The 27,549-nt window shown below is 54.0% G+C and overlaps 3 protein-coding genes across 5 annotated transcripts; 2 read left to right on the top strand and 1 right to left on the bottom strand.

Annotated features, from left to right (window-relative positions):
- Positions 1 to 97: 97 nt before the first annotated feature.
- S1PR4 (sphingosine-1-phosphate receptor 4) lies at positions 98 to 5,693 on the bottom strand. 3 transcript variants are annotated; one of them, XR_012626555.1, is made up of 4 exons: positions 5,535 to 5,693; positions 5,294 to 5,430; positions 2,022 to 4,405; positions 98 to 658 (listed from the first exon to the last, which is right to left on the bottom strand). XR_012626555.1 is itself a non-coding variant. In XM_074851644.1 (3 exons), the coding sequence occupies exon 3, from the start codon at positions 4,209 to 4,211 to the stop codon at positions 2,985 to 2,987; it is 1,227 nt and encodes a 408-aa protein (XP_074707745.1). In that variant the 5' UTR covers positions 4,212 to 4,405; positions 5,294 to 5,430; positions 5,535 to 5,693; the 3' UTR covers positions 753 to 2,984. The 3 variants fall into 3 exon arrangements, 2 of the variants coding, with proteins under 2 accessions (XP_074707745.1, XP_074707746.1); XM_074851644.1 differs by lacking the exon at positions 98 to 658 and having other exon boundaries at positions 753 to 4,405; XM_074851645.1 differs by lacking the exon at positions 98 to 658 and having other exon boundaries at positions 753 to 4,354.
- A 7,188-nt stretch (positions 5,694 to 12,881) lies between these two features.
- Positions 12,882 to 14,923, top strand: LOC141935354 (mast cell protease 1A-like). The gene is made up of 5 exons (XM_074851482.1): positions 12,882 to 12,974; positions 13,072 to 13,216; positions 13,408 to 13,543; positions 13,867 to 14,118; positions 14,448 to 14,923. Exons 1-5 carry the CDS (start codon positions 12,911 to 12,913, stop codon positions 14,580 to 14,582), a joined length of 732 nt encoding a protein of 243 aa, XP_074707583.1. The 5' UTR covers positions 12,882 to 12,910; the 3' UTR covers positions 14,583 to 14,923.
- Positions 14,924 to 17,796: 2,873 nt separating this feature from the next.
- On the top strand, positions 17,797 to 21,358 carry LOC141935386 (granzyme E-like). Its single transcript, XM_074851522.1, is given in 5 exon segments — positions 17,797 to 17,983; positions 18,097 to 18,244; positions 19,385 to 19,526; positions 19,674 to 19,907; positions 20,599 to 21,358. Coding segments are annotated over 5 exon segments (849 nt in total). The 3' UTR covers positions 20,737 to 21,358.
- The last annotated feature ends 6,191 nt before the right edge of the window (positions 21,359 to 27,549 follow it).

Below are 27,549 nucleotides of genomic sequence, written 5' to 3'. Positions count from 1 at the left end.
TGGCCTGCAGGGGCCGCTCCGCTTCGCACCGGCGACACCGGCGGCTGCGGCCGGGTCGTGCCTGCGGCGCCTCCAGCGGCCTCCCCCGGGGCCCGCTGCCCGCTGCCCCCTCCCTTCCCCGGCGTCCCCTCCCGCCGCTCTCCGCGCCACGCACGCGGGCAGGGCTGGCTACGCTGGCCGCCTGCGGCCCTGCGGACTGTGAGCCGAACCCGCGAAGCCATGTCACACGCGTCACCCAACAGCGGCGGCGAAAGCACCCGGTGCTGGCACCTGTGCGGGGCACGGCGCGGCACCCCCCGGGCCGTGCTGCCTCAGGCTGTGTGGCCAAGGGAAGGGAAGGGAAGGGGAGCGGAGGGCTCCCGCCGCCCCTGGGAGAGGGGTGATCCTGCTGCCCCGGGAGCAGGACGGCAGGCTCCCGCTGTCCTGGGCCTACAGGCTCCCGCATGCATGCCTGGACACAGGGCAGGCAGTCGTCGAGGCCCTGCGCCCGGCAGTGCGACGGGTCCCAGCGAGGGGTGTGCCGAGCAGGCTGGCGGCCCTGCCCCAGCTGGCGGCCCTGTCCTGCTCCGGCCGCTCGCTGCCTCCCTCGGCGGTATCACACCTCCAGGCCGCCATGCGGAGGCGCCTCACCTGTGGTACCAGCCATCGGGTACCTGACCTGCAGGAAGACAAAATCACAGCAAATCTAGCAGGGGCTTTCTTATCATCAGGTTTATTGCAAAACAAATAGGCTGGAAGCTCAGCACCTCCTGCCAGCAGGTTGTAAGTCGTCAGGAGCTTCTCCTTCCCAGTGCTTGGGTAGTTTTGTCCTCCTTGCATGGTGAGAGGAGGCATTTGGGTGCTGCTCTGATTTTTCACTTGGTTAGGGAATAGAAGAGCATAGAATTTGAGGTGCAAGCTGGCAGTGCCTTCTGGGCCCCACTGGGTCTCTATCAGACATAGGCAGGAATGGGGCTATTTTGGACCCAGACATTTTCTGTAGCACTGAACAGTCCTCTCAGTGCCAGGGATGCAGCCTGGTCCCAATGAACTTCTGCAACCTACAGGTCTGGCACATGGGTGTCGTTGTGCCCCCCCCCCTCCCCTTCCCTGTGCCAGGGGGCATTCTACATGTTCTGTTAGCTCCTTAGGAGCTGATAGTGCTGCTTGACCCCTGTCACAGCCCCAGCCCTGCCAGCCCTGGTGTAAAGGTCTCCAAGCCCTGCAAAAGCCTCTCCTGGCCTCAGCCAGCCTTGTCCCCCACCAACCTCATGCAGCACAGCTATCTGCCTGCCCATGGAAAGGTCCATTTCTGCTGCCAGCTGGGCTGTGTCTGTGAAGCTGCAGCAACTTGGGATCTCCTGCTACTTCAGAGACACCAGCCAGCAAACTGACAGAGCCAGAGACTGCAGCCAGGCAGTCACTGGCCTGCAAGCTCAGGGGAGAGAAGGCATGGCGTTCAGAGAGGCCAGAGCAGCAGTGCTCAGCCCTGGGGCAGCAGGGGGAATCCATATGTGACTGCTGTGAGCCTGGGGCTCCTGGAATCCTTAGGTACTGTCTCTGCTGTTTGATGCTGCCCAGTTCACAGGGAGGTGGAGACCCTCAGAACATTTCCCTGGCAGAATATGGGCAACCCCCTTCTCCAAATGTGGTAGCAGTTGGAGCAAACATGCTAGGATCAGACCCCTCCATCCCTTTCCCCAGCTGTGCTGAACTTCAGAAGGGCTTGCGGCATGCTCCACCCCACTCCTGCCTCCAGGTGATGACTCTGTTCCAGGCTGTTGAAGTGATTCTTGCAAATCTATTTTCTTGCAAACACTGTTTTTGGAAACGTTTCTGGAAGGATGCAGTCTTTTCGGCCCAGAGGAAGAGGAAACAATTCCTGCTGCTTCTGTTCAGGTGTGATCCAAACCCCCACTGGAGACAATTGAATGCCAAGCCATCTAGAAGCTGCTGCTCAACTTTCCAGTGCCCACCACAGTGGGCACCTCCCCCTGTGTGGGGACCTTAGAACTTGGCAGATTTTCTGGAGCATGACCTACCTCTCTGGGATGCTGCAGCACTGCAAACCCTCTGCTGAACAGGCGTATGTTACCAGAGAGGTTCAGCCAGATGGGAGCAGGTAGCTCTGCCATGCAAGATGGCACCAGACTCCCCAGTCACTGTAAGTACCTCCTTCTGCCCGTGGTGGTGCCAGGGCTGTCTCTGCAGGTGCAGCCCCATGCCCAGGGGCATGGCAGGGCTCTTACTTCTTGCTGCCAGGCTGTAAACAGTGTCACAGCATTTGCTCAGGCGCAGTGCCCAGCCTCTGCACTCCGGTGAGGGATTGGGCTGCTGCTGCAGCCCACTGCTATCCTGTGGCTGGTTTGTGCTGCACTACAGGTGGGCACTTGGTTCCTGGCCAGGAGCCTCTGAGCTGCCCCACAGATGCACACACTTGCACTTGCAAACCCAGTTGTTCTTGACTCCCTGGTAAGACTTCAGGCCTGCATCCTTTCCCAGCAGTTGTGCCCATCACAGCAGTTCCCAGAAGGCTGTAAACTGCAGGAGAAGACTCAAATATCGCTTCCAGCCCTGCATGACACGCAGTGGCAGCACTGCCAGCCTAGCCTGATCCCAAGGGGTTGGGGAGCAGTCTGGTTGTCTATTTGTCACTGTACCCTGGGGCAAAGCACCCTCATCTGGGCAGGTACAGCATCTATATACATGCACACACAGAGCAGGGTCCACTTATAACCTAGCCACAGCAGTTGTCTCAGCATCAGTCCCAAAATGTGCCCGATTCCTTCATTCCCATCCTAAGAGCAATGCCTGCCCCCATGCTGCACCCACCCTGAAGCAACATCCCGGTCTGAAGGGACCACAAAGCCTGGCCACAGTTTACAACCGGGGTGGGGCTGCACCTTGTCAGCCTGAGCTGCATGTAGGCTACAGTTCTGCCAGGCCAGGACCAGCAGCATGAGGTCCTGGTGGGCTGTCTGGCATCTCTTACTCCCCGTGGCCTCTCAGAGGCTGGGGAGATTGCTCATCATGCTGGAGTTGCTGGAGAGAGGTGCTCTGGGCCGGGCATTCAGTGCTACAGAGCTGCGGAAACTCTCCCGGTAGCGCAGGGAGCTTTCCGTGGATGAACCAGAGTTGATGTCTGTGATGACCACGCAGTTCCCAGGCTTGCAAAGCCCAACGCTGAGACAGCAGCAGCACAGCAGGCTTCCCACAGCACGGCGCACCTCCACGCTCCGGAGGGAGTAAATGATGGGGTTAATGCTTGAGTTGAGCATGGCCAGAGCCAAGGTCCAGTCCAGGCTGTGGAGGTATTTGCAGGTCTGGGTCTCACAGAAGACGTCAAAGAGCAACAGGACAAAGAGAGGGCTCCAGCAGATGATGAAGGCACCAAGGATAATCAACACAGTCTTGAGCAAGCGCAGGGACCGTTTGCGGCTGTGCCGAGAACTGGATTGTTTAGAACTGGCCTGGACCAGCTGGAAGATTGAGATGTAGAGGCCTATGATCCCCAGGAGGATGATGCTGAACATGACTACGGAGAAGAGGATGTAGTTCTTGGAGTAGAGAGGCAGGAGGACAGAGCAGGCATTGAAGTCACACAGACAGTTCCATCCCAGCAGCGGAAGCAGTCCGATGATGAAGGCCAGCAGCCAGCAGGAAATGATCAGGCTGCGTAAGCGCAGGGTCTTGCTGGCTTCGTTCTCAGCAATCGGCCTTACCATGGCACTGTAGCGCTCGATGGCAGTCACAAGCAAGCTGAAGGTGGAGGCAGCCAGCGCGATGAAGAGGATGCCTTCCCGCAGGAACCAGAGCTGAGGTGAAAGCTGGAAGGTCTTCTTGCCCGAGAGACAGAGATTAGAAAGGTAAGCAATTCCTGCAAGCAGGTCACTCACGGTGATGCTGGCAATGCAGGAGTAGACCCAGCGGCGGGCTCGCAGACACCGCAGGATGGCCAGCAGCACAAGCAGGTTCTCCAGGATGATGATGCAGCTGATGATGGCAAAGGCTGTGCGGATGAGACCCATGCCCTCATCCCCAGACTGACGGTTGGTCAGCTTGCCTGTAAAATTGTAGTGCTGCAGGATGAGGTTCACATTCCTCATGGCAGCCAGCTGCAGGCAGGAACCTTTCCTGTCGAGCAGATCAAGTCTGAGCTCAGGATATTGAGCAGAGCCCATTGGAAGGGGAAGGGAGCGATTCACCAGCCAGCTCAGCTCTGGACCATCCATCTTCTGAGCCTAGGTCAGCAGCCGAGGGATGCACGATGGATCAAGGACTGAGGTGGGTTTTGGAGCAGAGCAGACCCTCTGTTTGAGGGCTGGAGACAGCTGTGAGACTCTGACACACAGGACCAGTGCTGATCCCAGCAGTCCTACCCAGTGTGGAGATGAGAGTTAGAGCCCTGTCTGCCAGCCCCGTGGCACTGAAAGAGCAAGGGGAGAGGAGGGTGAGGTGTTTTGTAAGTCCACACACGAGCATGGGCTTCCTGTTGTTTTATAAAGTTTCCTGTTGTGACCTAGAGTATTGACATCGTTTCCAACAGCTGTCATAATTTCCCAGTAAGGGTCAGCTTTGCTGTGGTTGTGAATGTGGGACATGAATGAAATAATGTGTCAGGTCCCCGTTTGAGTCAAGGCAGGCTCCCACCTTGATGGGTAGGGTCTGTTGGGCTGCACAAAGCCAAGTGCTAGTAAGAGCACCCAGACAGCCTGAGACACTAAGTGCTTTGCCTTGCGTGGCATTAAAATTCACCCCTGAGCCTGGCAGAGAGCAACTGCCTCTTCATCAAGTACCCTGTGTACCACCCATGCCCAGATACACCCTCCTCCAGAAGGAAGCTCCGTGCTCTCACCACTCTGGGCTCCTCTGTGGGCCCAGCTCCTGTCAGTGTCTCAGGACACATCCATCCAAGTCCTGCCCTGTCAATGCAGCAAGCCCAGGCATCTGTGTGTCTGAAGCTAGGGCTCAGCTCCACCCAGTTCAAAGGAAACCAGCTGGTCAAAGCCCTGCACGTGCCCTGATGCTGCACTGTCCACCTTCAGCTCTCCAAGCACCTGCTAGACATGGGTCAGGATCTTCCCACTGTCTAGGTCACAGGCAGGGAAACAGAGGCACAAAACTGCGGCCCCTTGCCTGGCATTGCAGAAGGCTCAAGGGGCTGCACTGAGACCAGAACCCAGGAATCCTGACACAATTGTAATGTTAATGTCTATCATTGACCTATTCCCCATGTCTGCAAAATGTGACTGGAGAGAAAGTCTTGCAATGTGCTATTCCCAACCCTGACTGTTGAATTTGCCTTATGACTCACCTGTCATGACTGGCCCGAGGCTCTTGTTGCCAGAGGGAGGTTCAGCAGCTAGCACTGCTCTCCAGCTGCTTGTCTCAGGCCCAGCACAGAGTAGGTAGTGGGGAGGGCTCCTTGTGCAAAATAAGTGAGTCTTCTACCTACCAAAGTGGAAAAAGGGAAGTTACAACATCAACCACATTTCTGTGCAGGACGGACCCCACCCAAAACAGCTGCAAAGAGGCATAGAGAAAAGAAAGAGCACCTTTTAACTCAGGATCAGAACAGAAGCTGTGCTCTGCTTTCACCTGTGTTCTCACTCCAGCCATGGGAGGCCATGGAGAGGTCCCAGGTTGACAGCAAAGAGTGGTGATTTCTTCCGTCAGCATGGCAAACAGGGAGTTGTGGGGGGGGTCCATCCACTGCGTGATGAGTGGAGAGATCCTAGGCTGAATTGCAGCATAGACAAAGGAAAATGCAAAGGAAGTTCCTGCTGCAGGAAGTCATGTGCGAGCAAGAGTGGTTTTCATAAAAAGTTGAGGGCTCCATCCTTCACATTCACCCTTTCAGCTGGTGTTTTGGGCTTTTCTATCAGCAGCATGGAAAGAAACTCACGCTGATAAAGTCAGCAGATGACCCCAAGATTGAAGGAGCGGAAATCAGCAGGAAGGCTGGGCCATGAGTGCAGCTCAGTCCAGAGGAGTGCAAGGTTGCACATTCAGCACAAGGAGCACACTCCCAAATGGGCTGGGCAGATGCTCCTGGCACAGCACTGGAATCAAAAGGGTCAATGTGATTCTTGCACATCACCCCTGCTTTCTTCTTGCTTCAGGCTGAGCCTCCAGCTAATGTGTCTGCTCAGGACAGAACTGGTGGGGCACCCCTAAAAGATCAGAGAATGAAGAAACTCTCCTTGTAAGGGGCTCTAAGTAGCTTCACAAATAGCTGGCAGCAGCATGTGAGCAGTCTCAGGAAAGAGGTATCTGATAGGAATGAGCTCTTTGTCAGGGAGATCTGCAGAGAGTGTGAGACAGGTGGGGGGCAAGTGCTTTTGGTTGCAGGAGTGCTTGAGGCAGGTAAGCAGCTGAGAGAGCTCAACACACTCACCCATAGGGTGCCAGGTCCTCTGGACCAGCAAAATATTGTAGGCTTTTCCTAATGCCCCTTCCACAAGCACATCAGGTGCTGCCTAAAAGGCAGGGTTGATTATTTTGTCAAGAGCTCTTCCAGTGAGACAAAACCTTGTTCCTTACTCCGTCCTAGCACCTGGCTTGTTTGGCTTTTCCGTAGCGGAGAGGATGGGGTACTTGTGAGGCACGGCACGCTTTCGCAGCACGTCATGAGGGGGACTGGCTCTTGGAAGTTGCCTGAGCTGCATCCCAGCCCTTGCTGCTGCCCTTCCAGCACCCTCTCGCTTCTGCCCCCCAACAGCCTGCCGAGCTCCTGCCTCACAGCAAGTCACACCTCAAACACTGCTCCCATCCCACGGCAAGTCAGGCCATGGTCCCATAGGCTGGGGGGCCTGGGGGGACTTGTGTCCCCTCCACTCCATGCAATCAGCTCAGCAGGGTGGGGCCCCACGTACCCCTCAGAGCTGCTGCTGCCCGACCCGAGGCAGGGGGTTCCCAGCTCCGTAGCTGGGGTCAAACAAGGCTCCCCCTCATCTGGACGCCTGCACGAGGGAGAGTTCCTGTTCTGCAGCGACTCCCCATTGCTATCTGCACAGACGCAGGCTGAGCTTTATCTTGGTACTTCTCTTTTGCTGCCGTTTCAGTTCAGATGTTCTTTCTTTGAAATGAAGGGGGGTGGGGGAGGGACACCCCACCCTGAAACATTTCTCATCTCTTTCCTTCAGATCAAGACCACAATCTGCTTGAAACTGCCTGATAGCTGCTGAGTGCTGGGCTTGGGAGGACAAGGGGAGATATGGGGGCCAGCTGCAGCCCCCTGAACCCTCTGCCAGTGCCATGGCCATGGCAGGTTTCACAGATGCCGAGGTGAGGCACCTCAGCAGCAGAAGCCCTGGAACCCTCCACAGCCTGCTCCTACCGAGGCCAACAGGAAGGCAAAAGAACCTCAGCCCCAGAGGGAAGAGTTTGTCTGCAGTCTGGGACACCCAGAGAGGAGCAGGCCAGAAGCAGCCTGGAGCCTGGCTCCCTAGGTTTGTGGCCAGTGGCATGCCTGGCCACTCCTGCCCTGAGACCGCCTGGTCCTGGGAGGGCGTCCAGCTCCAGATTGTGGGCGGCCATGAGCAGCTGCAGGAGAAAGACAGCAAGTTACAAATGCAAGATAAAATATCAATGATTTCTATTGAGGTTTTCCTGCTGTGCTGCTGCACAGTTCTGATTAAAACTTGTATTTTCAAACATTCTGATTAAAAAAATCCCTGGGTGAAGCTCTGTGGAGAGCTCTGCTTGGTGGGCCTAGCCAGGCAACCCCCAAGCTGGCTTATGAACAGCTGGCATCTCCATCTCTGTCCCACAAAGGCTCCCTCCCCACCTCCCCACCCACCCATCCTGTCCCCGCTGTGTGGCCTCAGCACAGCTCAACATCAGCCAAAGCATCCATTTGCCCGCAGGTGTTTTTCTGCTCCAGGAAGGGTGGAGTTGTGCTGGTTTAAAAATGACTGATCGTTCCTGGCAGTTGCTTGGTTGCATGTCCTAGCTTTGGTCTCTTCTACTGTGCAGCAGCAGGCAGTCATCTTTCCAGTGGCACATCCCAGTCCCCAACGTGGCAGGTTGCTTCTGGCCCCAGAGGAGCTGGGAAGAGCCAGCAAAGCCCCTCTGACGTGGGCTGACACCAAACCCTGGAGACGTGGCCCTTCACAGTGCTCAAAGAACTGTCCCAGGCACAGTTGTTGTGCCTGGATGTCAGTTCATTGAAATTGGGTGGTGATGATGGTGGGTCTCTGTAGGAAAAGAGTCTCTGAAGTGCATCTCTGGATTTGAAGGAAAACAAGAACATGAAAGTTTTAGGATCATCTCTGTTAGGCCACAATAATGACCTTAAATATAAAAGTTTTATTGATTTTTTTTAAAGTGCCTTTTCTTTAGAAACTTGCATTCCCTCAATGCAAAAATATTAAACAGAAAGCAAACAGCTTTATAAAACACACCACCACCACCACCCCCCCCCAATATAATTACTTGGAAGTCATCCCAATAAAACACACTATCAGTGGGCCAGCCCAGACCCTGTCTCCCATGGTGTCACATCTCTCCCTCCTTTGCAACAGGTTTGAGATTTTAACCTTTTGGCTGATCTGCAGTGAAAGGTGTTGAGCATTTCCAGGACGGGAGCTTTGGAGGCATTCATCCCTTAGCATCCCGCCAGAGTGAGCATACCACAAATGCAGACTCCTGAGTCTTGCTTGTTCTTTACAGTGTGGCATTTCATGCAGCTCCTGACAGCCACAGGCAATTGCCAGAGAAGAGATTCCTCCCCTCCCTAGGTCTGGATCTTGGCCTGGGTAGCTCAGAGGGGCTGGAGAAGCTGGACCAGCTCAGTGCCTGGTCTCCAAATGCTGTGCCCAGCACTGGTTCTCCTACTGCACCTGGGAAAAGCTCAGCTTTCCCCCAGCATCTTCTGCCCTGTAACCACGTCTCCAGTGAGCAGCCACATCCCCAGGAGGGAGTTGCACAGTGCTCCCACCACCCCCACTCAGTGTGGCATGGCCAGCCATGGCATGACCAAGGCCATGAGGCTGCTCCAGAGACCTGACTGGAGCCTCTTGCCTGGGGACCCATAAAATCCCTCATGTGAGCTCATCAAGGTTGTTTTGCACCCTCTGGGGCTGGGCCTAGCTCAAGGCCAGACCTGTCCCCACAGGCTCAGAGCTGAGAGCTGTTTCTTCCCATGTTCGTGCAGGGATGGCAGGGAGGAACCAGTCCTCACCCAGGAAATGGGGCAGGGAGGGCTCAGCGTAAACAGCAGGGTGATGCCTGCGCAAGGGGGAGCTGGCAGGGGTGTGGTGCCAAGCACCACAGGGAGGAAATCGCCTAGTTTGAAACCTAACCTGAGCACTGTAGAGGAAGGACATACCCCCCTGTGGTTAGTGCTGCCTGGCTGGGGCAGGGGCAATGCGTTTACTGGCAGCAGGGCTGGGGCTGCTGCACTGTGACTGGAGAACACAAATTTATCCCAAACTCTGCTGCTTACCATCATGTGCATCACTTCCTCCAGCTGCTGTTTTTCCTCTATGCCTGTTATACATAAGAATACTAAGCAGTTTGGGGCAGAGAACTGCTGTCTGGTTTCTCCTGTCTGCAGCATAGCCTGGCTCTGGTACTGACCCACCGTCTGTTAACAGAGCAAGAAGTAAATTCAAATGGCCCTGGACATCTGAGCTCGGAGCCTTCAGCTCAGCACCACTGGGATCAAGGAGAAAGCAAGACCTTTGCACAAGGTTACTGCAGGATACAGACTCGTGGAGAGAGCTGCTGCTCACAGAGAGAAACTAGGGATCAGAGCACAGTGGGAGCCCTGGGTTTGGGAGTAAGGTTTTAATCAAACAAAAGCCCTGATGCCCAAGGACTAGCATGCAGGTTAGCCCCTGCTCCCAGACCTCTCTGCCCGTGTTCATACAGCCCTGCTACGAGCCCACTGGCTCTTCTGACGTGCTGGAGACTGCTCTGGGCAGTAAGAGAGACACTTATTTATCTGTTGGCTTGTTTATACCTACACACATACTTTGATTTTATTTCCAGGAACTGTCTCAGGGGTTTTCCATTCTCATACCGCAGCTCCCCCTCAGATGCCTTCCTCCCAGCAATGCAGACTAACTGGCAGCGCAGCCCCACTGCCTCCCTCCTGGAACACTTGCCCTGTCAGCTTGCCCGTGTGCCCCCAGCACGGGTACCCCGCTGTCAGCTTGCCCAGAATCCCCCAGCTTCCAGCCCTGGCTGAGAACAGTGAGAACTATCCCAAGCGGACAGGGGAGGAAGGGCTGGAAATGTTGTGCTTCTCTAACCTGTGAGCAGGGTGCCGGAGGTCACCTTATCCAAGATGGCAAAATCAACCCAGCACCAGCTCGCCGGGCACGCTGCAGACAGAGGTGATGACAGCACCTAAGCGCTGTGCTTGTGCCAGGCCTGGCAGCACTGCCCGTGCAGGGCATGTCTGCCATGAAGCAGCACCCTCACTGCTTGCCAAATGGGTTTTTAGGACAGGTCTTCCCCCTGATCCATTCTCCTTTGATGGAGCCTTGGAGCTGTCTGTGCTTTTTAACCTGAAATCACACTCAGCAGGAAGCAAAGCTGGTATCAGATTTTGGACAGTTTAAACTACTTCTCACAGACCTGCCTTAGGATTGGTAACCAGAGACTGCTCCAGAGATGGTGATTTAGGATTAAAGGAAGTCTAATTTTCTTCAAGTGACGTGCAGGGCCCTGAGGAGTGTTGGCAGAAAGTGCCCCATGGAATGGGCACACAAACAGGGTCTTTGAGCAGAAAAATCTCCCATAGCAGGACCAAGAATTCAGGCAGAGTGGGGCGGGGTGGGGGGAGAAGGGTGCAGCACTGAAGCCTCCGCGTGCTAGTTGTTCTCTTGCCTTTGTCTAATGTGTTTTTTCACAGTTCCTGACTGCAGATTTTCATCAGTTCCTGGCTGCAGTTACAAGCCCAGATTAGTTTATTTAAACCAGATACCTGCAGAGAACCTGCAGTGACCTCAGACAGAGCTTCTGGGAGGATTCCTGCCTAGGTGAACCAGGGATTAAAAGGCAGTATTACCCCCTACCTCCCCAGTTCTCCCCATCCTTTCAATAGCAAATTGTTCATCTGCACAGTAGAGGAATATGTTTTGGAGCAGCTGCTTTGCTTAAGAACAGCTAGCAACTGCCCACAGCTTCACTGGGCATGAGAGGAGAGGAGGGCACTGCTCCAGCTTTAGCAACTGGCATGCTGGGCACAGGCCTCCCTGCCCTACCTTGCAAGTGTTCACACAAGCCAGTGGCACTTCCACATTTCCTGGGCTCTGTCCCTCTTGTCACATAAGCACAGCCTCTGGGGAGGAGTGGTGGCCGTGGCCAGGCACTTGCCTGCTGGTTTGCCCCCGAGCCAGACTTTGGTGCCAATGGGGCAAAGCAAGGGAAAGGGCTGGACGTCAGGGCTCAGAGGAAATTTCTGGAGGGCGTCTGAGGGAAGGTTTAATCTTGACCAACACTCAAAATAGGAGGGATGAGGCTGGGTGCGGGAGCAGTGCAGAACCTGGCTGCGCTCTCATGACAGCTTTTGTCCTTCTGGTAGCAGAGAGGCCTCGTGGCTCCAGTGCGGCACGCTGCTGCCTCCTCTGTGGCCCCTCTCTGCTGTGGCTGTCCCCAGACCCTCAGATGCTTTTGTGCTGGAGCAGAGTCAAGAGTTGTTGAAAGTCTGTGAGCACGGAAAAGATACCCTTCCAGGATGCAATCCCTCCTGAGCAGATCAGACACTTCACACAGCATCAACCCTAATAGCTTTACACTTTGCTGCGGGCACGCAACAAGCCCCAGGGAGCGAGAAACAATGCAGCAAACTGGGGACAACGGGGAAGTGGGGAAAATTAAGGTAGATAAGGGCTAGGAAGTGTGAACAGAAAGGACAACTTTAAACAGCACAGGACTGTATAGCACAGCTCCCTCTGAGCTTACAGCCAGAGAGTCAGGCAGCTCTTCATACAAAGGACAGTCTCAGCTGCCATCACAAGCCATACTTAGGCAATTGGAGGCCCAAAGATCAGAGGGAAAGAGCAGACAGCCACCAGCTAAGGCAGTGTGAGAGCCAGGAATAGGAAGAACACAGGTGTCCTGAGCCCCAGGTCCGTGCCCTTGACACAAAGATTTGGTCACCTCTTTGAAACAGGGTCACCAGGGACAGCCCAGTGGTGGTTTCTGTTCAGGACCACAAGGTTACGAAGAGACAAATGCAGCAGGATTGGTGCTCAGTTTAGCACTTAAGCAAATCACATGTTGCTAGGGGCAAAGTGAAGACAGCAATTGCAGCGTAGTTTGCAGGTAACTCAGGTCAGGGAAGGGAGAGCAGAGAATCCAGAGCCCGGTAGATGAAGGCTTCCCCTGGTCCCATTTAAACAGATGTGCCAGTGGCCAGACGAGCTGCAGAGGGGAAACCATAGAGGGGAAAGTGCATCTGCAGTCATCGCACTCGCCAACAAAGCATGAAGTGACCTGACCACCCCCAGGAGCAAGTGGCATGAGCTACTGAAGTTACAGTATAAGAGAGCCTGATTGCCAGAGCGCGAAGACACCAGGCTTTGAAGCAGGTGGATGTGACCAGCCCTGCAGTCAAACTGTGGGAGAAATGCTAAATCACACCTCAAAATTACCCTAGGACACCTCTCCCGGTCAGCATCCCTGAGGCTTTGGGACTGTGGCATACCACGCTCTCTCTGCCCTGGCCTTTCTGTCCTGCTCTATCACTCATAAATCACAGCCTCAGGGCATGTGGGGCATGTGAGCAGGCTGGGGCAGCAGAGATGCAGATAGACCTGCAGGGATGCAGCACTGCTCTGATTAGCACAATCAGGGTATCACACATGGTTTCCTGGCTGCTGGGTACAGCTGGTCCCAGAGTATAAAACCAGCCCTTGGGCACTAGGAGACTCAGACTTCCACGCATCTTGGAAGGAGTGTCTTGCTGTGAGAAGAGATGTGCCAGCCCAAGCCACTGCTGGCCCTGCTGCTCCTGCTTTCCTGCCCATGGGCCAATGCCAGTAAGCTGGGGCGCCGCAAACTGCTGTGCGTGAGGCTGCTGGTCTGGGCTCTGACCTCAGCAGCCACTGGCTCATCCTGTGGTGGGGTATCTTTCAGGTGCTCTTCGGGGTCAGATTGTGGGCGGCCATGAGGCTCAACCCCACTCCCACCCTTACATGGCATACCTGAAGACAGACGCGTTTGCCTGCGGAGGCTTCCTGGTGGCCCCTGACTGGGTGATGACAGCCGCACACTGCCTGGGGTGAGTATTTCATACAGGGGCTTTATCCCCTTCTTCCTCCCCTAACCTATGAGGTCCATCACAGGAGTAATTTTGGAGTAGGTTCCTCTTCCTCCTGTGCTGAGCAGCTCTCTCCACCTGCCTGCAAAAGGGGAGGGACGTGGGTGAGACCCAACCTGTTTTTCCCCTCTCCCCTCTGCTGCCATGGCCAGGAATACCACGGTCATCCTGGGGGCTCACAACATCCACGAACCAGAAACAACCCAGCAGGTCCGGGGAGTTCTCAGTTACCACCAGCACCCTGAATACGACCCCAGCACCACATCTAACGACATCATGCTGCTCAAGGCAAGGCAGTCCTGCAGTGGGCAGTGGGTCGGAGGGTCGAGTGGGGCTGTGGGTCTAGCAGGGTCTGGGCAGAGCACATCCTTGCTGTTAGCTCCTTCTGCAAACCATCAGCTGCTTCTGCCCATGAGTGCTGGAAACAGGCAGGAATGGGAGAGACCTGGGAGTGAACCGTGGGCAGGGCTTGGAGCCACATGCCCCATTCGCAGCAGCTCACCAGCACTTACAGTGCTCTATGTCCTGCCAGACCTCCCCTACCTCTGCGCACAAAGTGTCCTTCAGCTGTTCTGCTCACAGCTTTCTCCAAAAACCTTGCTTTCTCCCAGCTGACAGCAAAGGCCACTCTCAATGACTACGTCAAGACCATTCCACTGCCCAAGACCAGCAGCGACCTCCCCACGGGCACCAAGTGCAGCATAGCTGGGTGGGGCCTGATCGATGACGACCAGGTGACCAACAAGCTCTTTGAAACCAAAGTCTCCATCTACAGCCGCAGGAAATGCATCCGCTTCTATCCACATCTCAACACCGGCATGGTCTGTGCTGGCAGCTTCCACGAGCTCAGGGATTCCAGCCAGGTATGGGCTGCGGACGGGCTGGGGGCTTGGCTGCAGGGCAGGCAGGCTCTCTGGTAGCAGGGGCTGCTGCTGGCACAGACCTAGCTGGCTCCCAGGAGAGGTGGCAAGTACTTGATTTGTGGGTCCCACATGGACTAGCTCTCTGGATGCCCTGACACCACGGTCCCTGTGCAGTTCCAGGGGTAGAGCCCCGGCTCACCTGCTCTGGACAGCGCCTCCAGCTCAGTGGGCGTGTGGGGCTGGAGCAGAGCCTGGGCAGGGAGGGACCAAGGTGAAACATATTCCCACAGGGAAGAGGCCTCTAAAACCAGTCTCTCATCTGTCCTCAGGGAGATTCTGGTGGGCCCCTGGTATGCAATAAGGTGGCACAAGGCATCGTTTCCTTCGGGTATGACACCCCACCTGGTGTCTACGCCCGCATCTCCAACTATCTGCCCTGGATCAAAAAAACCCTGAAGAAGTAGCAGCAGTAGCACTCATTCCGGCGTTGGTGCAGCCCTGGAGACTCTACTGGTTTCCTTCCTGCCCCTGCTGAAGGCTTGGCTCCCTCCTCTCTCCTTGGGAACCTGAGTGACCTGACCAGTGTGCACGAAGGTCCCCTTCTTTCTGCTCTGAGGTTGCTGGCTGTCCCCTTCCCTGCCCATCTCAGGCAGCCAGTTCAGGGCCATGTTAAATCACCCTGACAGAAGCAGGGATTGTCTTAGATGGCACCAGAAAGAGGCCCCATTTCCTTCAGAGATAACCCTGTCCCTGCTTGAACCCTGCTGCACTTAAAATACCCACAGTAAACTCAAAGCTGCATTTCCCGGAGTGTGTCTTCTTTCTTGCATCTTGCCCCATGGAGAAGGGAGGGAGAGTCTAGCTGGTGAAAGAGAGAGGTCAGCCTCTTGGGACAGAGGCAGTCATAGCTCTGCACCCAAGGAATTGCTGGCAGACTTGGAGGACAAGAGCTACAGTTGTCCTTCCTGGGGTCATGGGGGTGAGCGTGTTGCAGGCAGAGAAACTGCCCAGGTAGAAATGGGCTGGGAAAAGCAATGTGCACACACTCCATTCACCAAGTCCAGCAACGTCACCACCTTCCTGGGAGCAGCTGACAGCCAGGATGTGGTGTGTCAGCAGGTACCAGGGGTCAAAAGCTGCCATTCCCTGCAAAGTAATGACTGTCCCCTCCGCAGGGACCTCCTGCCTGGGTGATGTTGCACCCTAGGACACAGGGCAGCCAAAACAGCAGACTGGGTCACGGGGGAAACCAGGCTAATTTTTTCAGCTGTTTGAGCTGTAAGAGGGTCCAGCAGGTGAAAGGAGCCAGACTTTTTGTGGACTGTGCTGTTTCTGACCCGCCTTGGGCACAGTGGCAGCTGAGATCCCAGGGACAAGGCTGTAGGATCCCAGAGAGGAGACGTACTCAAAGTCCCAGCTGTTGCATACCAGTGCTTCCAGTCTTTGCCTCTGCCATCCTCCAGCAGCCACAGTCCTGCATCTCCTGAACAGCAACGTGATGTCCTGGGTAGAGGCGTTGATACAGTCTCTGAAAGGATTGTACTGAAAGGGTTGATAAAGGACGTGGGTTTGCAAAAGTACCTGACCCCATGCCACTTCCTCCTTTCCTCCCATGCCAACTATAGTGGGAGAGCCCGACTCTTTCCCTGGAGAAGGCAAAGGTGAGTCCTAGCTGGAGCTGTCTGCCTTGAAGCTTCTTGGCATGTTTCTGTCCCTCTCAGGAGGGCAAGCCCAGCCCCAGCAGCACAGCATGAGCAGAGACTGTTCTAGCAGTTGCACAAAACCAAAAGGGCCTCTGACTCTCCCCTCAGATGAGTGATGCTCAGAGGTGAGCTGCTTCTCCCCACAAAGGATGTTCTAGCACCATTTTCAGACAGCCGCTGCACTAGAGTCTGAATGACTTGCACCAGCCTCTCCTTCCATGGCCTAAACTCTAAGCCCTAGTCTCATTTATTCCAGCTAGTTTCTGATGGCATCTCTCATATACAGACAGGAGAGTACTAGACACTTCCCTGGAGGAGGATGACAAGGGGTAGAGACAGGGCACTGGTAAATAACTGAGCTGCAGAACTCCCTGGTGCAGGATGACAGATGTCTGTGCAAGTTCCAGAAGAGATCAGACAGGTTTGCATCGGGGAAACCCAGTGGCAAATTTTAAACATACAGAAACTGTGTGCAATTCAAGGGAACGGGATGTTTGCCCTGTTCTCATAGTCTTTCCAAGGCTCCCACTAGCCACCTCTGTGAGAGGGAGGAGATGGCCTGAAGTCCAGCCCTGGGTGTCTGCTCTTATGTTCTCCCTGTTCTTGCCAGGGATGAGGGGAAACTACGTCACCTTTGACTTCAGCACCCATGCCACTCTGGGGAAACAGAAGCGTCCATGGTTTGGGCTTCTGCTAACAGCTGCCTATCAGCCTGGAAATCTGCTGCAACTGCTTATCTGAGTAGTACAAATCTTTGTCACGGCAGGGTTTTCCTTGAAGCTCCAGCTGCTGCAGTCTTTGCACGAGAATGGCATCTTTTAGCTTAAAAATGTGTTTTGCCCTGTGGCATGGGGGGGGCAGATGGGAAAGCAAATTTACTGGCAGCCAGGTCAGTGAGGGCAGCAAGCCCCAGTTCATCACAGCCAAAGGCAGGAACGTCTCGCAAACATGCCCACCTTCCGCCTATCACTGGAGCCTGTGCACTGGTGCCATTGGGGAGCAAGGGGACATCCTGGGGGCCAGGGCTGGGGGGACCGTGTTCAGCTGCCACAGGGCCTGGTCCAGGGAAGACGGATCCCCACTATGCACTGTGGAAAGGCACCTTGGCACTTGTTTGGCATCTAAAAATCTCTGCCTGCCAGGGTGGGGTCAGCACTGACTGCGACGCCCTTGGACATGACCCGTCCCAGAGGAACAAGACCAGCTCCAAGGAGACTTGTCGTTGGGTTATCTCTGGCCAGTGAAGGCACAGAATCCCAAAGCTGTATCTCTGTCTCCATCCACCCTCGATGCGTCAGAAGGAAAGTGAGCCCCTCACCCAGGGTCAAGGAAGAGTCTTCTTGTCTCCTCTCACACTGGCTGGTGTGAGACAGCAAACTCCCCAATTTAACGGTGAACAATTACATCTGGAAAGAAACACATAAAATCGTGTCTTTTGCTGCACAAATCAGAGCCCTAAGTCAGCAGCTGGTGCAGAACAGAGACCTTGTGGCAACAGCAACAGTCACGCTGCTGTGGGCCACGCTCCTGAAGCTGCCATAACAACTTCTTGCTCTCGCATAGCCACGGCCAGTGTGGTGTTATAGATGCACTCACACCAGTTAGCCAGGACCACACCTACAGAGAAAGAGCAGAAGGGTCCTCAACTGCCACTGCACAGTCTTTGGAACTGGTACATTGAGTAAAAGAAATCTTGTTCTTGCAGGGCTCATGATAAAAATCAAGAGTTTGCAAGTGCAAAAGAACAAATACGTGCCACAAGGGAAAAGCACACTGGCAGGCAGTGATGAGGGTAGGTATGCTCCCTGCAGCTTCCAGTTCAAAGGCAATGGGTTAAAATTGGCTCTGGGTTTAGAAGGACGTCAGATACCCCAGATCAGGCCCAAGATGAAGGTGGGTTGATGCCCAAGGCTAAGGCTGACTGAATTCCCCTCTCAGATCGCTGAGGCATGCAATTTGCAGATAGATTAATCAGATGAGTCTGACTTCTGTGGTTTCCTGGAGTCTAGTCTCAGGCTATAAAACCTAGCTGGGAGCAGGAAGAGACCCCAGCTGCAGCCTCACCTCCAAGGGATCCACTGAAGCCAAGGACGGTATGATGAAGCACCTGCAGAAACTCCTGCTCTCCCTCCTGCTGGTGACATGCCCCCCCGCCAAAGCCAGTAAGTAGAGCAGCCTGGAGGCGAGGAGAGGGCTGGGGAAAGAAGAGTCCCAGACAGCGCATCCTGTGCCCTGTGTCCTCCGATCCCCTCATCCTCAGTCCCATCCATTGCAGATTATTCCAGGAATCGGATGGAGGGAGGAGGTGAAGCCAAGACCCACTCCACACCCTACGTGGCCTATCTGCAAGGAAAGAACAACCATTTCTGCGGAGGTTTCCTAGTGGCCCCGAACTGGGTGATGACAGCGGCTCAGTGCTTCGTGTAAGTTTTTGCTATGTTCATACAGCACCTGGCACAACAAGATTGTCGCACTGCCATGATCCGGGTACCATCTAGATGGAGGTCTAACAGTCTGAGTTGCTTCCTTCATGGCTGTGGCCAAACTCTTCCCTAGCAGGGAGTACAGGCTGCACTGCTGGGGCAGGGCAAGGCTGTGGGGGCTACCACTGCAACAGCAGGGCTGTGTCTGCAGCTCTCCCTTGAGCCATCCTTCCCCACGTCCCTCCCCAGCTCACATTCAGATACTTACCTTTATTTTGTTATTCCCCCTCCATGACTCATTTTATTCTTCCCAGACATCAACAATGAGAAGCCAGACTGGCTTCTTCCCCTGCTGTCACTGACCTGCTGGCATAGCAGGGATTGCTGGTGTCAGGCTTTCCCCTTTCTGCCACAGACCTCTAAGACTGATATCAGAATTAATAATCTCTTATGAGCAAGCTGCTTGCCCAGCTCTCTTCCATCCCTCCAGCTGAAGAAACTGGGGCATGGACATGCCAGAGGGCTTTTCTAGGTGTGCGTAACTCTGGGCGTAGCTACTACACTCCTCAGGCCTGACAGCTTTGCCCCGGTGCCAGTAACCCAGGCTCAGGGCCAGTCCCCACATCTGAGCAGCAGAAAGGAGGATCAGCAGAACCCAGGAGCCCAGATGCCCAAGCCCCACCTGCTAGATTGAGAGGGACTCCTACCTGTACCCAGGGTGTCCTCCCCTGCCCTCCAGGCAGCCCCTTCTGCAGATGATGTAGAGGCCAATAAAGATACGTTGGCCCGGAGCAGGGTCCTGATTTAGAAATCCCTCCTTGGTGCCATGGACTTCCATGGGCCTGCGAAGCCTGGACCAACAGTCCACACATCTTAGTACACAGCAGCAGCACTGGACCAAATCCGTTCAGCTCGAGATCCAGAGGTAAAGTAACCCTTGCAGAGCGAGCTCTGGTCTGTCAGACAGGAACTTGCTCTGCCCCTTGGCTGGGTAGATTTATTGGCAGAGCTCGTTGCTCGTACCATTCCTCTTTAAAGCCCAGACAGTCTCTCCTGGCCATGTCCCTGGGAGATGAGCCTCAGTGTTACCATGGAAGACAGGAGAAAGCTAATGACATATACTGCACTTCATTTTACCAGACACAAGCCTCTAACTGTCATCCTTGGAGCCCACACAATCCAGAGGAGAGAGGAAAGCTGGCAAACATTTGAAGTCCAAGAGTATCACTGCCACCCAGACTTCATGAGTCCTAAGAAGGGAAATGACATCCTCTTGCTGAAGGTAACTACCTGCCTGGAGCAGCTGCATGGTCCCATCTGCCTGATGTGCAGGGCTGAGCTGTAACCCTGGAGCGGGAAGGGACAGCCTTCGTCACAAAGCATTTACAGACCAAGCATTTATTTCTGTATTTCCTGTCCCCTTTGCCAGCTGAAAGGCAATGCCACCAGCAACAGCTACGTTAGGACCATTTCCTTTGAAAAATCAAAAGTCCCTGGTGGGACTGCGTGCAGCATAGCCGGCTGGGGCTACAAAACACCTGCTGCCACGTTACGCGAAGCCACCGTCACCATCATCAAACAAAGGGACTGCCTCAGCCACTACCCTGGGCTTGCTGACAACTTGATTTGTGGCCGCAGTGGATCTGCTGGGGTACCTGAAAAGGTCAGTTTCTGACTTGGGGAGTAGAAAGCTGCAGGGGAGGTTTCAGCCAGGTGCTGGGCACAAACCTGATCTGGGCTAAAGAACTTCACTGAAAAGGTACTGTCTAAAATTGCTTCTTGTTGTCCCCTCACTCTCTCCTCCCCTGCATCAGTCCATGCTTCCTCACCAGCATCCCTCTCTCTTGCTGTCCTGGCACAAGAGGCGCCCTGGGTCTTGATCTCCAAGGATCAGACTCTCCGAGGAGCAGCAGCATTCCTGCTGACTGCAGGCATCATGCTTGTGCTCATCCTGAGTGAAGCAAAGGGATAAGGGGATCCTTGTCTTCCCACAGCAGAGGACCGAGGAGTCTGCAACAGAACAACAGGACAACAGCATGGCCAAAGAGGGGCTCGCCCGAAGTCTCACAGCTGGTCTGAGCGCACTTCGTAGTGCTCTGCAGCCAGCAGAAGGGCAGAAATGAAACGATGCTTTAAGCTTCAGCATTTGCCCGGCTGTAGTTGTGCTGGGTCCCAGGCAAAACTGCCAATGGTCCCTTTTGGACCCAGAGCCAACAGCATCCGTTGCGAGTCCAAGCTTCTCCTGGGGAAGCTCTGTCCTGGTATTTGCAGTCTCCCTGTTCTTTGCAAATGCACTCTCTTCCTGGGGACACCACATAAATCAACCCTGATCTCTCTCCTCCTCCATTTTACAGGGTGATGCTGGGGATCCACTCGTCTGCAACAACAAAGCCTATGGCATCTTCTCCTATAGGCATAACAATTGGCCCGGTTTCTACACACACATTGCTCCTTACCTTCCCTGGGTCAACAGTGTCATGAAGTCAGCATGACCCTACTCTCCCTTCAGCTGCTGCCCTGGAAAACTCATGCTTCAAGGCCCCATGCTCACCTGCTCTTTCTTCCTTTCTCCCTGGGAAACATCTTCCACTGATCCTCATGGACATGGCAAGCACTTCTCTCTGGCAAAGCCAAACTATGGCAGTGGGGGCTTGGTGCAGAGATTGCAGCTTGATTGCATTTGTTCCCTGTGCATGCTAGGGAGTGCCCATTTACACAGTGCATGCTTCCATACTTTGCTGCTCTGATTTACCCCTTTGTCAGGCTGCTTGTGGCTACAGCTCTAGAAAGGAAGCAGCAGGACAGCCCTGAGTGAGGTGACAGTAGCTGTTGGGATGTCTGCCGCCCTTTGGGGTAGGCAATACAATTAGATCAGCGGATCCAAAGAGCAGCCTCCTCCCTGCCCCTTGCACTTGTGACACCAGATGCCTGGACCCCCTTTGCCCAAGCCCTGGGGTTAGAGATTTGTCCCAGCTCCAGGAGGACACTTTCAGCTCCTGCTTCAGTACTGCTGCTGTGTCCCCTACCTCTGAAACCTGCTGCCTCTTTTCTCCCCTCTTGCTGTAGCTCTAGTATTGTAAGAATACATAAAAACAATAAATTGCATCTGCATTTGAGAGCCTTTTTCCTTCTGTGATGTGGATTTCTCTCAGCTGCTGGCTCCAGTCCTGAACAGCTCAGAAGAAAGTCACTGCTTAAACAGCTGAATCCCAAGCTGGGAGTTTCTACCCTAACCACTGGCCTCCATTTACTATCCCACCTAAACCCCCAAATAGGTGTCAAGCCTGATTTTCAGGGCAGGGGAAGACTCCTGGCCTCCTCTCCCCGGTGTGGAGTGCTCAGGCAAAACTGAGAAAGATGGTAATCAGTCACTGCCTGTCGGGAGATCATCTCCCCCCACGCGCTGCAGTGTGAGCAGGCAGGAGGGAGCTGCAAGGGATCCCCAGGGCTATGGGTGCGCTCACAGCCCGTGCCCACCGGTGTGGGCAGGATTAGCCCATCTCGTCAGAGGGCAGCCTGCCTGCAGAGCACAGCAGAGCCAGGAACTGGGCCGACGCTCCAGCCCGTGCAGTGCCCAGTGCTCGGCGAGACAAGCTGACACGGGGCTGTGCCGAGGCTTCTGCTGCCTCTCGCTCAGGTCGTCGGACGCGCGGGGGGGAGCAGCAGCCCCCACACCTTTGGCTGCTCCAGCCGTGCAGCTGCCTGGAGGAGCATGTTACTGCGGAAGGAGGTAAAGTACTGGGCCAGGTCTCAGGCAGCCATCATGTCCTCCAGGAGGTTTTGCTCAGAAAGAGGAACCCGGGTGTTCTCTAGAGCCAGGGCAGCCCTGAGCAGAGCCAGGCTCTCCACCACCCCATTCTGCAGCGAGGGGAGCGCACGCAGAGACTGCTGTCCCTCTCAGGCAGATGTCCAGCTCACCAGCCTCCAAGAGCACTCTGCCAAACTCCACAGCCCCGCTGCAGAGGAGCGATGGTAGAGACAGCCCGCACTCCTCGCCGACACTCGCCCGCCCGCCTGGACCACCGGACGAGCTCCTTCGCCAGCACCTCCCACCACAGCCTGTGAGCTTCTCGGCTCCTTGCTGTTGGCTTCCAGGCAGTGGTCACATTCTCTGGGGGAGGCCAGATAGATGAGAGCAATCACACTCTCGAAGCAGCAGATCCATTTCCTCTGCTCTAACTTCTGCCCACACACATCCATGATCCTGCCAGGATGGAGGGTCAGCCAGAGGCGCAATGTTTTCCCCTTTGGGCAGGCAGTGCGTGGGACCACGGCTTTGACACAGGTCATGGACTCAGAGTCACCCAGGACTGTGCTGCCACATCTCAACAGGTTACCAGATATCAAGTGAGTTACTAAATGTGATCCCAAATGCCCTCTCAGCCTGCCAAGAGCAAGTGAGCAGAAGCCTTGCCAAGCCACCTCTTGGGCAGAAGACCAGAGCCAGCTGGAACTCAACTACCTGAAATTCAAGATGCAGGCAGCATTTCGAACAAGAGAAGGCACAGAGGGGCAGAGGCTCTGCTTCCTGATAACCACAGCACCTGTCCCCAAGCAGAAGCAGAGGATACTATGGTAGGTGCTGCCTTATTTCCCACTGGGGAAGGGAGAGGCAGACAAGGGAGACAGCCCAAGGACAAGAGACATGATAGAGAAGGAAGAGGCAGGGCTCAGGGACATTGTCTGGGAGAAGGGCAATCCCATGCACTTGCCACACTCAAAGGGCTGAATTCTTTACAGGAGCTTCACCTTAACATCCCATTCTGCACTGAGAAGTGGTATTCCTCATAGGCATTTGGCTCTGCAGCACATCCCGAACAGTGGGAATATGAGAGCCCTCAGCTATCCACTGCCGATGGGGCAGAAAACCACAGGGAGCCATGGGACAAGGAAGCACTGTCTGTTTGACCCGCAGGGCTGTGCCACATGTCTGCATCACAAGTTTGGCTCATCCTCAAGCCATGTTCCCCTCATCCTCCACAGTGTACATGCTAACTCACTTCCAGTTCTCTTCTGCACTCAGTTGACTAGGTTCCTCCAGCAGAGGCAAGTGCATTCCCAGCTAGACAACGTGGAGGCAGATAGCACCAAACTTGACCTTCTCTGCCTGTAGCCAGCATTGGAGTTGTCCAGCAAGCTTCATGCCTTCAGTTGTCCCCCTTCATGTGCATCTTTACACCATCTCCCAAAGCAGGCATACACTCATGCCCCTGGATGTCACAGTATAAATACCACACCCTACATGGCTATGACACCATCGTTTCATTCCTGCAGATTTCAATAGAAGAAAAAAAAAAATCACCAAGGTCAAATCCCTGTGTGTTTTCTGACCACGGGTAACAGAGGGTGCAGAAGAGATCTATACCTATTGCTGTTCCACATGGGTACAGCCAGTCCATTCCAGAAGGCAACTTCCCCAGGGAGCTTCGACACAAGTCAGCTGCACCAACTGGGAGAGTAGCAAAGGCTTCGGTCCTGGTTCAAGCCAGAGAAAATGTGGATGCCCAGAATGCTGACTTTCACTGTGAGCAAGATGACAACAGCACCTCACACAGTAACATCTTGTGCCTCGGCTGCAAGGCACTAGTGCAATACATGATTTTATCTTGGATCTCTGCCAGTCCATAAAAAGGTAAAGTCAACCAGTAGCAATAAAGGAAACGTAACTGGAAGCACTACTCCTGTCCCCATGCTTTAACCATATCGCCACCCTTCTCTTCCCTCAAGCCCCTGTAGCTTGTGATAACATCCAACCACTGTGTTACTGAGGCATGAACCCCACAGAGTCAGCCCCAGTTTTGGTGTGCCAGGAAAGAAATCACACCCAAAGATTCAAGAGATAGAGGAAGACGTACTTCTGGGGAGTGTTTGTCTTTCCTTATGCTGGCCTTTGCATAACAGTGACTTGTTAGAGCCAATTAACATCTGCAGCAGCACTGGATACAAAACACTAGACCATTTTAAGATTTTAAGATTCCAAGTACTTTCTAAACCTAGTCTTAAAGACGCCTCCTCCAAACGTCTTAAAGCCCCACTAAACAAATTTGTCAGTGATTTTTGCTGCGGATGATGTTGCACAAGGAGAGCACATTCATGCTGTGGGTTTTGCGTGCACACAGTGCCCTCTTTGGGTTAGCAACAGCACGTGTTCTTCAGGTTCTGTCTAAACAACTGAGTTGATCCAGAAGACTTACCTCTAAAAAACCTTTTACAACAAAGCGTAAGATTCCAGTTTGGAATTAAATTTGTGGCTAAGCTGAGAAAGGCACCTCTTTCCCCTGGGGTTCTTTACAACATTTAAACTGCTCTGAATCAAGTGTTGCAAAGCTGACACTGGGCTTAGACTTCTTTTCTAATCAGGCTGCCAAATCCCTTCCAGAAGAATTCCAACGATGTTCTCATCCTACCTCGCCTCTAACTTTGCAAAGAGCCTCACTGAAGCGATCAGCTGTTTGCAGTATTAGGGACTGGAGGTCTGAGCCACTGGGGTGGAGTATATGAACCAGCATAGCAGGAGAGACCTGCCTTTTGGATGCTTCACACAAACACCATTTATGTCGATGGCCGGGAGCTACAGATACACACCTGAGATGAAGGCAAGAGCAATTCTGGGAGCAGTGCATAGGAATGGCCAGTGATGACAGGTGATAGCACCTGACTGGGTGTGCAGAAGAGCCCCCAGCCTGCATCTGCAGTCCCTGCTGAGCCACATCCTCGCCCATCTGGGGACTCTGGTTACCCAGAAGCTTTCACACAGCCCAAATGCTGAGTCTTGTCATACAGTCTGGTATGGGAGCCACAAAAACCCTTCAGAAGCCATGAGTTCTCAACTCAAGGTGATACAGGTGTTACAAAAAATGCTTGTAGAGGCTTAAATTCCTGATTGGACTGCATCACAGAAGATAAAACAGCTCAAAACCAGCTATACTGAACTGGTATGCCTGAAGAAAGTATACAGACAAGAGTTCATTTCAGAAATTACTAATGGTGCTAGCTTTTGCTGGGAAGCTGCTGAGATATCATGGACAGGAGACCACACATACAATTTATTTTCAACTTGCTTTACAAACCAGAGAGAAGGTAGGAAGAAGATTTTGTCCAAGGTGGTTCCTGAAAACCTTCTTTCCATCCTGACTATTTCCCATCAGTTCTTACTGCTTTAAAAAAAAAAAAAAAAAAAAAAGCAGCTTTTCTCTACCTGCATTCCAGAGCACTACCTTCAGAAACAGGTAATTGCAGTATTTATTCAAATGCCTTCACACCAGAAGAGATTGGCTTTGGCAATGGAGGGACTCATGGTTTCTATGTTCTGTCCTTGAGCTATCTGGAGCTTGCCACAGTGACTGCTAGGTATGATAAAAGCAGGCAGTGAAACGGGAGGCAGGACCCAGCAGCCTTCAGAGGACAGATGTGCTGCACGGGGAAACAAAAACATGAACGAGAGGCCGAGAGTGCTAGATGGATGCCCCTCGCCTGAGGCCCAGGAGGTCACTGCTCTTGGCAGCACCGCTGTGTCAACCAGCCGCTGCCATTCAAACGAGCCACGCTCGTACCAGGCCTCCGGCTGCCTGCCCTAGACTGCAGAGTCCCGCTTAGGGCAAGCTGGGGTCAGACACAGGAGAGAAAGCTGAAGAGGAAGGCATTATATTCCTGCTGTATGAATTTCATATGACACTTTGTTCTTCTCATGCTGGACAGATGCTTCCCTAGCTTTCCCGAGAGCAAATGTAATGCTCAAAGAGCTTTCTCCTGCTATGAGGATGGTGGCTGTCCAGGGACAAGGCGAATCCCAAATTCTCTCTTCTTTGCCCTCTTCTTCTGCATGGGATGTTTTAATATGAAAAAGATGGAAATTGATTTCCTTAATGTGTGGGTCCACCCACATACAGAACCCCAAAGACCAGTTCTGGTGTTGGCAGTGACGTCTGTTGGCCAGGTTTGAAGGGACTTGCAGCACTCACAAACCCCCGTCCCTGGGCCAGCACACCTGACAGGAAACTCGCCCACAGCCCACTTCCGAGCGCCCTCCTTCCCCAGCACCCCCGAGAGCGGGCTGCGGGCCAGAGGAAGGCTCCAGGCAGCAGTAGGCTGCTCCACACCATGACCACTCCCGGGTTCCCCAGAGCTCTCCCCGCAGGACAGGGTACCCCTCCCTCTCCAGGATGGGCAGGACTTTGTCCTCCTGCACAGGACAAAGGAGCTGAGGGCCCTCATCACCCGCTGCCGAGGCGGAGACCAGGGGCTCAGGCTTGCTGGAAACGGTTTCCTCAGTCGATGTTTGAGGGGCCCTTGGGAAAGACAGCAACTGCGAGCGAGCTGTGAGGATTGTTCTATCATCTGCTGCTCCCAGCTGCCCCTTTCCCTGGGCCACTCCAAGACAGGCAGAGACCCAACCTCCCGCACAGCCCTGAGCGAGCGCGGTGCTCCAGAGCTGGCAGCCGTGTCGTGCCCCTGCAGCGAGCGCGGGCAGCTCCAGACATATCGCAGCCAAAGGCCACGAAAGGCCAAAACACGAGGTCCTCTCGCAGTCAGCTGGGAACACTGGGCATTACTTTTAAGACTTTATCTTTTCCTCGAAGAGTCTGAATATGGCACTATGCTTTATTTAAACGGAGCGTATTGTACTCTTTTTGCAGAGAATGGCACAACACATGGAGCTGAAGGAAACAAACAACAAACCAAACGCACTTCTTTCAGCTACGATTTCATGCTTTCCAGCTGGTGAGAACACAGAGCTACTGAGAAAAGCAGCGTACATTTACCCCTAACTGGAAAACAGCAACGACACAAATACCTGCCAGTATTATGGCCAACCAGGTTGGAGTGATCTTCCTGGTCCAAGACAAAACAGCATCTCAGGCTGTCCAGTACCTGCAACTTGACCTGTGTGTTAAATGGCAGAGAAGGGAGCAGAACATCCTTGGTTGTAGCTTCCTGAAGACACAGGAAACCTTATGCAGAGGAAGTTAGACATCTCTACCCACTCCCAGCTGATTTAATCTGAAATTCCTGGGGAACAACCCTAGGGAAGGAGAATGAAATTCTAGGAACTCCATCCCAGGAAATCTCTTTGTGAAAGCTTTCACAATCGTCCATCCCTGGACTCCTAAAGGGATAAATTTAAGCAGTGTTTCATACTTCAGTCCACGTTGCTATCAAACAAGGCTGGAAGCAGGCCTGGTCCCACCATTTCTGCTCTTGGCAACATATAACCTGCAGGAAGTGTGCCTGAAATGGGCTGATGCCGCAGCAAGAGGCAGCAGCGAACACTGACAACTTCAGTGAGCAATTCACTCCAAAATCCT

Source organism: Strix uralensis, chromosome 27 (genome assembly GCF_047716275.1).
Source record: "Strix uralensis isolate ZFMK-TIS-50842 chromosome 27, bStrUra1, whole genome shotgun sequence".
Lineage (NCBI taxonomy): Eukaryota > Metazoa > Chordata > Aves > Strigiformes > Strigidae > Strix > Strix uralensis.
The sequence above is the reverse complement of the archived record's forward strand: the minus strand, read 5'-3'. Positions and strand labels throughout refer to the sequence as shown.